Source organism: Macaca thibetana, chromosome 10 (assembly GCF_024542745.1).
Source record: "Macaca thibetana thibetana isolate TM-01 chromosome 10, ASM2454274v1, whole genome shotgun sequence".
Lineage (NCBI taxonomy): Eukaryota > Metazoa > Chordata > Mammalia > Primates > Cercopithecidae > Macaca > Macaca thibetana.
This window is the reverse complement of record NC_065587.1, coordinates 20,795,439-20,809,621: the sequence shown is the minus strand read 5'-3', so window position 1 is coordinate 20,809,621 and position 14,183 is coordinate 20,795,439. Positions and strand designations below refer to the sequence as shown.

The window sequence follows — 14,183 nt, the reverse complement described above, 5'->3', positions numbered from 1 at the left end:
TCAGTTGCAGTGGCTCACACTTATCATCCTTATAATCCCAACACTTTGGGAGGCTAACCAAGGAGTATTGCTTGAGCCCAGAAGTTCAAAACCAGCCTGGGCAACATAGTGAGACCTCGTCTCTACCAAAAATAAAGAAAATTTGTGGAGTGTGGTGGCACATTGCCTCTAGTACCAGCTACTTAGGAGGCTGAGGTGGGAGGATCACTTGAACCCAGGAGGTTGAGGTTGCAGTGAGCCAAGATTGCACCACTTCATTCCTGCCTGGGTAAACAGAGTAAGACCTTGTCTCAAAAACAAAACAGGGAATGATATTGATGTGCTGTGAAGTTTCAAATATGTGTGGATCTAATTTGCAGACAAATATATAAGAGAATGACATTTCAAAGTTAACTTTCAGTTCTTAAAATCTGTAGTTATGAAATCTCTTCTAGGTTTTTAGATAATGAGCCTGAACAAAGGGATGACACATACAAAAAATCAGACCTATTCTCTCAGAATGCATGCTCTCTAGAGTCATACCTCCTGTCAACTTGTGAGCTTTCAAAATTAAGCAGGGTTTGTACTTAAGTAGAAGACCGCCACAAAACACCTGCTCAAAGGGAAAACAGTAGCAACAAGATAGTTAGAGGCCGAAAGGAATCTGGCTTTTTTTTTTTTTTTTTTTTGAGATGGAGTTTCACTCTTGTTGCCCAGGCTGGAGTGCAATGGTGCAATCTCGGCTCACTGCAACCTCCACCTCCCGGGTTCAAGCGATTCTCCTGCCTCAGCCTCCCAAGTAGCTGGGATTACAGGCACCCACCATCACGCCTGGCTAATTTTTCCAGTTTTAGTAGAGATGAAGTTTCACGATGTTTTTTGAAAAAATAATTTAGATCTTTTTGCCTTCCTGAAGCAAGCTCATGCTAGAACACTAGAAAGAGACCCTCCCAAGTTTAGAAATAAGCAGGCAAGCTGAAGAACTAGGGAGGCCCTGGTAGTGCATTGTATTAGATAGAGTGAAAGCAAAGGAGAATTTCATTTTGGAGAGTCAGTCTGGAAAAACTTCTAGATTGTGAGTCAGACTTGTTGAGTTTTAGTCTCAGTTCTGTTACTAAGTGGCTGACTGACCCTGGATAAGTCTGGATCTTGAATTCCCCATGTAGAAAATTAGATATTTGGACTAAATGATTGTCTTAGTCACATTTGTGCTGCTATAACAATACCTGAGGCTGGGTAATGTAAAAAGAGCAGACATGTATTGGCTTATGATTCTGGCGGCTGGGAAGTCCAAAAACAAGGATATGCATCTTTAAGGACCTTCTTGCTGTGTCATAACATGGAGGAAGGCATCACCTGGTAAGAGAGAGAGCAAGGAGAGACAGTGAGTGCACCAAACTTGCTTTTATAACAAACCTATTTTCTTGATAATGAACCTGCTCCTGGAGTAACAATATTAATCCATTCATGAAGGCACCTAATCACCTCTTAAAGGTCTCAACTCTCAACACTTGCACTGAGGATTAAGTTTCCAAAATATGAACTTTGGGATACACATTCAAACCATAGCAATGATGTTTAAAGTTTCTTCTACCTTTAAAATTTTGTGGTGTTTTTCTAGACTTGATTATTCCTTGTTCCTATAGTTCTTCTCTGTTGACTCAGCAAATATTTAGTTAATAGGTTTTTAATTTTTTTAAATGTTTTACTTATTTTATTTATTTATTTTTTAAGTAGAGACAGGATTTCACCATGTTGACCAGGCTGGTCTTGAACTCCTGACCTCAAGTGATCCACCCCACTTGGCCTCCCAAAATGCTGGGATTACAGGTGTGAGCCACTGTGCCCAGCCTCAGCAAATATTTATTGAGTACCTACTTAATTCTAGTACTGTGATGATGCTGAGAGTTCAAGAATGAGCTAAACAAGACACAAAAGGTCACATATTGTATGGTTTCATTTATATCTAATGTTCAGAATAGGCAATTTCATAAAGATGAAAGGTAGGTTAGTGGTTTCCAGCGGCTGGGGAAAGGAGAGAATAGGAGTGACTGCTAATGGGCATGGGATTTCTTTTAGGGGTGATGAAAATGTTCTGGAATTAGGTTGTGTTTGCACTATTTTGTAAATATACTAAATTGATGATTTATACTATATTAAACAGATGGTTGCACAGTTTTGTGAATATACTAAAATCCACTGAATTATACCTATTAAAAAAACTTTAAAGTCTGGATGCAGTGGCTCACGCTTGTAATCCCAGCACTTTGGGAGGCCAAAGTGGGTGGATCACTTGAGGTCAGGAGTTCCAGACCAGCCTGGCCAACATGGCAAAAACCCATCTCTACTAAAAATACAAAAATTAGCTGGACATGGTGGCATACACCTGTAATCCCAGCTACTCAGGAGGCTGAGGCAGGAGAAGGGCTTGAACCCAGGAAGCAGAGGTTGCAGTGAGCTGGGATTATACCACTGCACTTCACCTGGGTGACACAGTGAGAGTCCTTTTCAATAAATAAATAAATAAAGTTTTAAAATATAAAGAATGAGGTAGACAGACACAATAGCTAGACACAATTTTGCTCTCATGTTAGCTCACGGTAGGTCAGGGGATACTTAAAGACAACTATGGTACAGTATATATTGTGAAGGGCACACAATCCAAACTTCATAGTAGTGGTAGTGGGAATTAGGAAGTCATTCCTTAAGGAAATTTTACTAAGCCATATGATATGGTTTGGATTTGTGTCTCCACCCAAATCTCATATCAAATTGTAATCCCCAGTGTTGGAGGAGGGCCCTGGAGGGAGTTGACTGGATCATGGGAGCAGATTTCCCAATTGCTGTTCTCGTAATCACGAGTTCTCATGAGATCTGGTTGTTTAAAAGTGTATAGCGCCTCCCCTTTCCCTCTCTTCCTCCTCTGGCCATGTAAAACATGCCTCCTTCTCCTTCCCTTTCTGCCATGACTGTAAGTTTGCTGAGGCCTCCCCAGCTATGCCTCCTGTATAGCCTGCATAGCTGCAAGTCAATTAAACCCCTTTTCTTTATAAATTACCCAGTCTTAGGTAGTTCTTTATAGCAATGCAAGAATGGACTAATACACCATATCTAGGAGATGAGTAGGAATTGGGAATGGAGGAGGATGTTTCAGGCAGAGGGAATATTACAAAATCCTGAGAGCTGGAAGAAATGTAGTCCTTTGGGGTAATTAAAGAAAGTAAGAATGGCTGGTGCATAAAAGTATAAGGGAAAATAGTTAGAGCTGAGGCTAGGGAGGCATGAGTCAAATCTTAAAGCCATGGTAAGAGTTTTAGATTTTATCCTGAGAGTAGTGGGGAGCCATTGAAGTATTTCAATCTGGGAAAATGCATAGTCGAATTTGTAATTTAAAAACTCTGGCTGCAATATACAGAACAGACTGGAGAAGGAGAATACCAGTGAAAGGAAATTGGTGGTTGCAGCAATACAGGCAAAAGATGAGACTGGTTGATATAAAGTAGAGATGACAACAGCATGGCTAAAGTGAGGAGTTGGACACATTTCATATATATATATACGTGTGTGTGTGTATATGTGTGTGTGTGTGCGTGTGTGTGTGTGTATATATATATATATATATATATTTTTTTTTTTGAGTGACAGGGTTTCACTCTTGTTGCCCAGGCTATAGTGTAATGGCATGATCTTGGCTCACTCTTGTTGCCCAGGCTATAGTGTAATGGCATGATCTTGGCTCACTGCAACCTCCACCTACTGGGTTCAAACGATTCTCCTGCCTCAGCCTCCCAAGTAGCTGGGATTACAGGCATGTGCCACCATGCCCGGCTAATTTTGTATTTTTAGTAGAGATGGGGTTTCTCCATGTTTGTCAGGCTGGTCTTGAACTCCCAACCTCAGGTGATCCGCCTGCCTCGGCCTCCCAAAGTGCTGGGATTACAGGCATGAGCCACTGCACCCGGCCTACATTTGAGAAATATTAAGGTGATTGAACATAGGAACGAGGAAGGGATTAAGGTTGAGTCACAGATTTTGTGCTTGAGCAACTAGGTATGTGATGATGTCATTCACTGAGTGAGGGAACAGAAGTAAGTTTTTGGGGAAAATAATTCACATTTGGATGTGTTGAGAACATCAAGGTGGAACAGTCTTATGATCAGTTAGAGGAACAAGTCAGCAACTTCTGAGAGAGACCTGGGCTGGGGATATACACATAAGAATCAATAGGATGGAAATTATACTTGAAACAATGGGAGTGTATTTGTTCATCCAGGGAGTGTGTGATAGAAGTAAAAAAGAAGAGCTCTGTTTTAGTCCATTCTTGCATTGCTATAAAGAAATTCCTGAGACTGGGTAATTTATAAAGAAAAGAGGTTTAACTGGCTCACAGTTCCACTGGCTGTACAGAAAGCATGGTAGCATCTGCCTGACTTTTGGGGAGGCCTCAGGAAACTTACAATTATGGCAGAAGACAAAGGAGAAACAGGCGCATCTTACATAGCTAAAGCCGGAGAGAGAGAGAGGGGAAAAAAGAAAAGGTTCTACACACCTTTAAACAACCAGATCTTGCAATAACTCACTTACTTACTATTGCAAGAACTGCACTGAGGGTATAGTGCTAAACCATTCATGAGAAACTGCCCAGATGATCCAGTCATCTCCCACTGTGCCTGGCCATGCCAGCTGCTAGGTAGCTGAGTCAGAATTTGAACTTAGGTTCCTTAACTCTAAAGGCTCTTTCTACTAGATTATACTGCTGGTTATTTCTCTCTCTCTCTCTCTCTCCATATATATAAATATATATGTATATATGTATAATATATATAAAAATATAAATATGTATATATGTAGAAAATTAAATTTTACTTTTATAAATGTTAATTCCTAAGGAATTTACCAAATGCTAATATTAACTAGCTTGAATCCTTTCTCAAAAGCAAGTGTCCTGAATGCCTCAGAGTTTTCAATGGTAATATTAATTTAATCTAGGCATCCATACATTGCAAAAATATGGATGTAGTAATGCATTGTGTTCTAATTGGCTGTTGCTATTTTCAGAGCTTGATTCCCTAGAAATGACATCAGAATGTCTATGATCATAGAGAAAGTTAAAAAACCCCACTAATATAGAAAACTATTTTAAAATCATGATTTCTCTTATTTATTGTCTCTAAGACTAATAACTACCCCAGTAGTGGGTAGTGTATCATAGTTTAATGGGCTGGGACTAGATCTTAAACTCTTAGAGCTACTTTGTTTCCCATTTTATATTTTGAAATTTAAGGGGGACAACTGATGTGTTGAGTCAGATATGAAGGTTATACTCTGAAATCAAGAAAAGATAGCTTGGAATCTTTAAGGATTAAAGGACTGTTAGGTGGTTTTCAGTCTCGTATATAAAATATTGTAAAAGAGTGTCCCCTAGTGCCCCTCTGAAGAAGTAGTTTGAGATAAATTAAATATTACCACCTGTTTATAATCTCTATCATCACCTTGTGGCAGTGTTTGCAAATAATTCTGCCCTCTTGGGAAAATCTTTGAGTCTTGCATTAATGGATACACAAAAACTGGTCACAGGCTATCCTTGGTGATCCAGAATGGAATATCTTGAAAGAAGTTATTTTACAAGTATTTTGGTCAGAACTTCATAAAACCTTGAAAAGAAGCCCCAATTGAAATTAAATTAAGCCTTTGTAAAGAAAAGGGAAAATTTGCTTTTTTTTTTTTTTTTTTTTTTTCCGAGACAGACTCTTGCTCTGTCACCCAGGCTGGAGTGCAGTGGCGCGATCTTGGCTCACTGCAAGCTGCACCTCCCAGGTTTGTGACATTCCCCTGCCTCAGCCTCCTGAGTAGCTGGGACCATAGGCGCCCGCCACCATGCCTGGATAATTTTTGTATTTTTAGTAGAGACGGGGTTTCACCATGTTGGCCAGGATGGTCTCGATCTCCTGACCTCGTGATCCACCTGCCTTGGCCTCCCACTGTTCTGGGATTACAGGCATCAGGCATGAGCCACCATACCCGGCTGCTTCTTTTTTATATTAACAAAACAATAAGGGTGAAAACTAGATGTATTTTAAATATTAACTTTTTTATTGTGGTAAACTGTAATATAAAACTCAACACCTCAGCTTTTCTAAGTGTACAACTCAGTGACACTAAGCACATATACAATGTTGTGCAACCATTATCACTATCCATTTCTAAAACATTTTCATCATCCTGAACAGAAACTCTATACCTATTAAACTCCTTCTACCCCACCAGCACCTGGTAACCTCTATTCTACTTTCTGTCTCTATGAATTTGCCTACTCTAGGTACCTCATATAAGTGGAATCATATAATATTTGTCCTTTTATGTCTGGCTTTTCACTTAGCATAATGTTTTCAAGATTTATTCACGTTGTACATGTATCAGAACTTCATTCCTTTTTAAGATTGAATAGAGGCCGGGTGTGGTGGCTCACGCCTGTAATCCCAGCACACTGGGAGGATGAGGTGGGTGGATTGCCTGAGTCTAGGAATTCAAGACCAGCCTGGGCAACATGACAAAACCCCATCTCTACAAAAATTACAAAACTTAGCCAGGTGTGGTGGCAAGTGCTTGTGGTCCCAGCTACTCAAGAGGCTGAGGTGGGAGAATCACTTGAGCCTGGGAGCCAGAGGTTGCAGTGAGCTGAGATCACGCTATTGCACTCTACCCTGGGTGACAGAAGGAGACCCCGTCTTAAAAACAAAACAAAGCAAACAAACAAGCAAACAAAACAATTGAGTAATATTCCATTGTAAATACCACATTTTGTTTATTCATTCATCTTTTAATAGACATTTGGATTGTTTCCATCTTTTGGCTAATGTGAATTATGTGGCTATGAGCATTCGTGTACAAGTATCTGTTTGAGTCCCTGGTTTCAATTCTTTTGAGTATATACCTAGAGATGGAAATGCTGGATAATATGGTAATTCTGTTTCACTTTTTGAGGAATGCCATGCTGTTTTCCACAATGACTGCACCATTTTCATTCCCACCAGCAATGCATAAGGGTTTTAATTTCTCCACATCCTTTGCAACTTACTACTTTCCATTTTTGAATAATCATTTATAAAATTTTTAATTGACACACAGTAATTGTACATATTTATGGGGTACAGAGTGATATTTTGATACATGTATATAATATGTAATGGTCAAGTCAAAGCATATCCATCAGTTCAAACACTTACAATTCTTTATGTTGAGCTATTCTAAATATATAATAAATCATTGTTAACTGTGGTCACTCTACAGTGCTACAGAACAATAGAATGTATTCTCCTTTCTAGCTGTAATTTTATATCCGTTAACTAACTTCTCCCTATCCAACCTCCTCCCTGCTGCCCTTCCTAGCCTCTAATAACTACTTCTAAGAGCTCATCTGTTTTAGCTCCCAGGTGAGTGAGAACACATGGTATTTATCTTTCTGTACCTGACTTACTTCACTTAACATTATGTCATCTAGGTTAATCTCTGTTGCTGTGAATGACAGATTTTCATGCTTTTTAAAATGGCTGAATAATATTCAATTGTGTATATATACACCATATTTTCTTCCTTCCTTCCTCCCTCCCTCCCCTCCCCTCCACTCTACTCCCCTCCCTCCCTTCCCTCTCTTTCTCTCTTTCTCCTTCCTTCCTTCCTTCTTTCTTTCTTTCTTTCTTTCTTTCTTTCTTTCTTTCTTTCTTTCTTTCTTTCTTTCTTTCTTTCTTTCTTTCTTTCTTTCTTTCTTTCTTTCCATCTTTTTGTATTCTGTTCGATTTCTTTCATCAGCATTTTGTAGTTTCATTGTAGCAATCTTTCACTTTCTTAAATGTATTCCTAATTTTTTGGTAGGTATTGTAAATGAGATTTCTCTCTTGATTTCTTTTTCAGCTAGTTGGATGAATAACTGTTTTAATGGGTATGAAGTATAAACATTAACTTTTGAGTTGAAGTTGCAAATAAATTACAACCGAAGTTAATTCAGGAAATGTTTTTGAGCCTTTGCTATATAGAGAGCATTGTTACACTCTGAGGGAATGACAAGGATTAATAATATATATTGAGTCTCTAGGTGATTTACAATGTATTTTCTCCTCCAAATATATTTGTGAACAAATAATCTTATAATTTTCATTGAGTGGATGGAAAAATTCATCCAGAGACCTTATGCCAAAATTATAGATAAAAATGTTTATTAAACTTATTTCCCAAAGAGTGTGATCAAATTTTAATTATATAGTTCTCCTTTGGAAAATTAACAATAAGTACTTTTTTCAACTCAAATTCATTTTATAGTTTAGATAGGGCCTGATAGAATTATCTTAGCATTCATTCTTCCTTTGCTTCTTCAAAATGTAGCTTGGTAAATTTCTCTCTAAACTGAACAATCTGGGAAAACAGTTTATACTTAACTGTCCTTGATTTTAATTTTTTGTTTGCTTTTAGACTTTTTCAATTTCATTTTTGGGTAGAGTAAGAGAGGAATCATTGTATTTGGCAAGGTCTCTAATGAATTAATTATTTTTTTAATAGGTTGGACTTGTTGGAATAATCCTGATACATTTCTACAATGGCCACTGCTCAGCTTTCTCACTCCATCACAATACACAAAGCATCTAAGGTATTTGTTAAGAATTAAAAGAAAATCAATGACCATTCAGTGAGTTAGTTCAGAATTATAATTTTAATCTTTTGTATGTGTGTTTGTAAGCAGCAATTTTATCAGTTAATTAGCACATAATATTCTGGGAGAGTATGTGTACATTTTAACTGCCTAATAGACCAAGGACCAGAAAATTAAAATAAATTTCTACAAAGTTACTTACTGGGTGCTTGTTTCATGTTTATACAATATATTTAGATCTTCTAGAGTAAAAGAAATCAGAAACAAAAAGATGTTTAAAGAGAATGGTTCTTGGTGAGATATTCACTTCCTAAAACGTTAGGAAACTTGTGTTGCACACCATGGTGTAATTATAAGAACAGAAAGGGAGAGCACTGAGAGAAACTTGGATGCTAGAAGTCTAGGGGAGCATCCCAGGGCCAGGCATGTAGTTTGGTTTGTCCCATGACATTCATTAATGCATCATTCGTTTATTCATTGAGACTCAATATTATGTAATATAATATTCATAATACTATGTTATTCACTGATAAAATACAAAAATATGATCATCTTCCAAAAGTTTATAATCTGGTTAGGAGTTAAGACAATATACAAAGCAATATATGATTTATATATATGTGAAAAAGAGTAAGACAATGCAAATTGTAGGAATTTAGAAATTTCATATGGACTGGAATGGTCTGTATATTCCTCATGAAAGAGGTAAGGCTGAAGGTGGACAGACCTTGAATGATGAAGATAATTTGCATAGAGGAGAGAGAATTCCCTGAGGAAAACCTAGCATATGCCTTGGCTCAGAATAAGAAATAAGATGGGCTGATTACAAAATTGGCTGATTGACTTTGGGCTGCCTTCCAGTGAAATGCATGGTAAAAGCGTTGTACTGTCTTTTCCTATGCCATTTCTCTCTTTTTCTGGGGATCCAGGATCCAGTATAAAAACGAGACCCTTAATTTTGGGAATCTGTTTATACTTTCCAGCTGTGCCTGTTTATTAGGCCGTAGAAACTACATGCTTTCCTGAGCCTGTTCTTCCAAGGGCTCCACCTTGAAGCCAGTAATCCAATTAAGAAACTTAAAAACTGGCAAATGAAAAATCTTACAATTACTGGATCTTCTTCTGTCTGTGTATTTATATGTGTTGTGTGTATGGTATTTACATAAAAGAGTGCTAATTAATTGGCTTAAAGAAAAATAAGCACTTAAATCAAATATTTTGTCAGAAGAATTAAAACTTTAGTTCCTTTTAGTTTACATGACTTTAATAATCTTTGGAAAATAAAGATTATTGGTAAAATAAAAATATCTTCAAAATTTAGACATTTGGTCTGGGTCAGATATTAGGTTTGCTAAATGCTTTAATGTCACAAACTGCTTCTTTGACTTTTAAAAATTGTTCAGCTTACCTGCTTTGGAGCCATTAGAGTCTAAAGCCTAGGGACATGTGGAGTTAGCCATGCCCCCTGGCTATGTTGGGAAAAGTCAGAATTTATCTGCACTCTGCCTTCAAATATTATATTAACTGGTAATAAGTATTATCCTTATAGTATGAATTAAGAGTGATACAGAATGTAAGCCACATGAGGGAGAGGATTGTTATATGTTTTGCTCACTACTACATCTCAGAACCTAAAACAGTACCTATAGTGTAATAAGATTAAATACATATTTGGATTAAGATTTTTCATACTTTGGAAATGGGAAAAAGAGCATGCCTGGCCAAAAGAACTGCATAAGACAACATTTTCCAAACTTATATGACCAGCAAACACTTAACATTTTTACTGAATATATTCATATAATGTATAAGTGTACAACTAAGTGAATTTTTACAAACTTAACACATTGTTGTAAGCCAGAAGCCAGATCAGAAAACAGAACACTACCAGCACTCCCTCTCCTGCTGTCTTCTAGTTATTATTACCTCTCCCCACCAAGGGAAACCACCATCTTGACATCTAACAGCATAAATTAGTTTCACCTGCTTTTGTACTTTATATAAATGAAATCATACACTAATACTCATTTGTATCTGGTTTCTTTTGCTCAGCATTATGAGTGAGAGTTATCTGTATTACTCGGTATAGTTATAGATCATTCATTCTCATTGCTATATAGTATTCCATCGGGGGCATATACCACAGTTTTATTCATTTTACTGTTGATGAGCATTTGGGTGGTTTCCAGCATGGGTCTATTACAAATAATGCTTTTCTGAATACTCTAATACGTGTCCTATAGTGAACATATAAGCATATGTGTTGGATGTATACCTATGAGTCAAATATGGGTCATAGGATATGTGGTTATTTAGCTTTATTATATACTGCCAAGCAACTTTCCAAAGAGGTTGTACCCATTTACACTCCCACAACCAGTGTTTAGGAGTTTTTATTATTCTACATCCTTTTAAAAACTTTTAGTTATTTTGGTGGGTGTGTAGTATTCTCTCATTGTGATTTGTTTGTTTGTTTGTTTGACAGTCTTACTCTGTTGCCCAGGCTGGAGTGGTACAACCTTGGCTCACTGTGATCTCTACCTCCTGGGTTCAAGTGTTTCTACTGCCTCAGCCTCCCGAGTAGCTAGGATAATAGGCACCCTCCACCACACCTGGCTAATTTTTGTATTTTTAGTAGAGACAGGGGTTTCACCATGTTGGCCAGGCTGGTCTTGAACTCCTGACCTCAAGTGATCCACCCACCTCAGCCTCCCAAAGTCCTGGGATTACAGGTGTGAGCTACCACCCCTGGCCTCCTTGTGATTTTAATGCTCACTTCCCTGATAAAATTTAAACACTTTTTCATTTGTTTATTGGTCATTTGGATATGCTCTTTTATTAAGTGTCTATTTTCATACAAATAGACACTTTTCTATTTGATTGTCTTTCTTAAAGAATTTTAGGAGTTCTTTATACATTCTGGATATGAGTCCTTTGTAAGACCTATGCTCTTAATAGTATATTAATGAACAGAAGTTCTAAAGTTTAATATAGTCTAATTTGTTAATATTTAGAAAATACTTTAAAATTATAATGTATTGACACAATACCGACTGGAATTCATGAGACATATTTTGTGCTTGGCTTAAAGAAAACAGCAAAAAGCAGCCTCACAGAATAATGAAAAACAGATCAAATTTTTATTTTTATTTTAATACATAAACACAATAAACATTGTGTATACAGTAAACATAGTATGTCAAACATATGTTGAAATGATAATTTGAGATACTGGCACAACCTATCCATCAGCAAATATTCTATATGCAAGATGACTCTTGGTAGACGCTCCTTACATACTGAAGCAAAAGTCACAAATTCATATACCAGTTGCTCTCTTATCACACTCCTTTTACGGCACACTATTTCTTAAGGAAGACTATCTAATCATTTAAGAACAATGATTTAGGTTTGTTTACTATGTTATATATATACACATACATAAAATTTAGCAGGAAGCTATTCCTAGTATTGATACTTTTTATAGAACACTATGACATCTTACAGAAGCTTTGTATTCCTCAGAGCTCTGGCTTAAGCAAAGCACAAAAGTATGGAAATACATGGCAATAGAATAGTAGATGAATAGCCGCAATTCCACATGGCTAGATAGTAGGGTGCATGGGAGAGAATAAGGGAGTGTGGGTAGGGAGGAAGGGGTACGAGATGAGGCAGGAGAGCTAAACAAGAATAAGATTTTGACAGTTCTCAAATCCCACTCTAAGGTACTTGAACTCTATCCTGGACGAACACTGATAAGATTTGTATCCTTGAAAATTAATTCTGATGGCAATATGGAAGACAGGTTGAATAAAAGAATTGTTAGCAACGAAATCAGGGGCTACTGTAGTAATCAAGGAGATAATTAAGTATGTCCTTAGTCAAGCCAGTGGCAGTGAGAAGGGAAAGGAGAAAATAGATTTGAGAACTCTTTTAGAGAGAATTAATAGAATTTAGTAGGGTATGAATGAAAGAGAAGACAAAGATGAAGCTGCTTCTAACCTGGATGACTGGAGTAGTGCTGATTCACTAGTCTGAGAATGAGACTTGGGATCAGGTTTTAGCCAGGGGTGGCAGAAATAAACTGAGTTTAAGTGATCTACAAAGTAGTTTAGGTACAGATGTTCAGGAAATAAAAATATAGAGCTGGAACTCATAACAGAAATAGGAACCCTAAATCGTTTCTGTATAGGCTATAGCCAAAGCTATGAAACTAGATGAGATTATTCATGAAGACAGCTATAAAAGAGAAAAAGCCTGAAGACAGAATCCTGGGGGATAACCAACATTTAAAGAGCAGAACAACTGGAAAAAAATAAAAGAGACTGAGACAGATACGTAGGAATAGGTGAAAAACCAAAATAGTGTTATGGCACCTTGGAGAGGAAAAGAGAGTATGTGGGTAACAGTGTCAGATAATATAAAGAAGTTACATATTATGAGGGATGAGAAGAGGTCAACTATAGGATTGTACTTGGTGACTTTGGAGAGAATAGTGTAGAAAGGAAAGGAGTAAAATCCAGATTGCAGTAGGGTCCGAGGAGTGTATGAGAGAGAAGGAGATTATATAATCATAGTAAAACTCCAGTTTCATGGATCATTGTGAAATAAATTGTTTTAGTCTTGAATTACTTGGGTAATTGTTTCTGCCTTTCTGCTCTGCCTTGCCTATGAAGATCTAATTTAATGTAATATTCAAAGCACTGTTTCTTTTTGATTACCTTCAAATGTATCAAATTTGAAGTTCTGAGAAATCTTTTCATTATATCTGTGGTAATGATGTGCTGAACTGAATATATTAAAGAATACTAATCTTTTTTCACCTCCGTTGTTTTTCCAGGAAACAGTTTTCCCATCCCAAATCACTAATGAGCATGAGTCCCTGAAAATGGTGAAGAAACTTTTTGCTACTTCCATCTCATGTATAACATACCTAAGGGGCCTGTTTCCAGAGAGCTCTTATGGAGAACGCCATTTGGATGGTAAAGTTAAACTAACTAGTCTCTTTGGCTGTTGTAGCCCCTTTCTCTATTTAGCAGAAATAGACAAATTCTCACAAAGTGTGCTAATTCCAACTTAAGGGCCTGTTCTTCAAGACCAATTTGCTAATCCATTTTTCCATTTTAATTTTACTGTGTGTAGTGATTTTACTTATAGGAATTACTAGTTCCTGGCTAGATGCCAGGTGACAGATGGAAGAAAAAAGAAATCTGTTTGGATAAGTCCAGTATAAAAGCAATAGCTAGATCAAAATCTATTTGAATGCTGTAGATTTGCACTATTTTGTGCCTCAATTGAATTTATTCTTTAAGGTACACTTTGGCACTGAGGAAGTTCAAAGGAACCAGGTGAAAACCTTTTCTCTCTGTTAACATATACAAAAATGCTGGGGAAAAAAAAAGCCAAACTCACTTGTTGATTCACATGGATATTAAGATAATTATTATTCTAATCAGTTCTGGCTTTTTTCTCAATTGCCAGGTCTTCTACTTTCATTCCTTTTGTTTCAGTGCTCTTTTTTTTTTTTTTTTTTTTTTGAGACGGAGTCTGGCTCTGTCGC

At 37.0% G+C, this 14,183-nt stretch overlaps 2 protein-coding genes across 3 annotated transcripts in view; one reads left to right on the top strand and one right to left on the bottom strand.

Moving 5' to 3' along the window:
* Positions 1-14,183, bottom strand: part of ASCC2 (activating signal cointegrator 1 complex subunit 2) — a 402,689-nt gene that overhangs the window by 293,748 nt on the left and 94,758 nt on the right. The window lies entirely within an intron of this gene.
* The window catches only part of HORMAD2 (HORMA domain containing 2), a 92,238-nt gene that overhangs the window by 2,972 nt on the left and 75,083 nt on the right, over positions 1-14,183 (top strand). For both annotated transcript variants that reach the window (XM_050806834.1, XM_050806833.1), the window contains exons 2-3: positions 8,533-8,620; positions 13,464-13,605. In XM_050806834.1, the coding sequence (XP_050662791.1) occupies positions 8,570-8,620; positions 13,464-13,605 (193 nt within the window). In that variant the 5' untranslated portion in view covers positions 8,533-8,569. The remainder of the gene's footprint in view (positions 1-8,532; positions 8,621-13,463; positions 13,606-14,183) is intronic.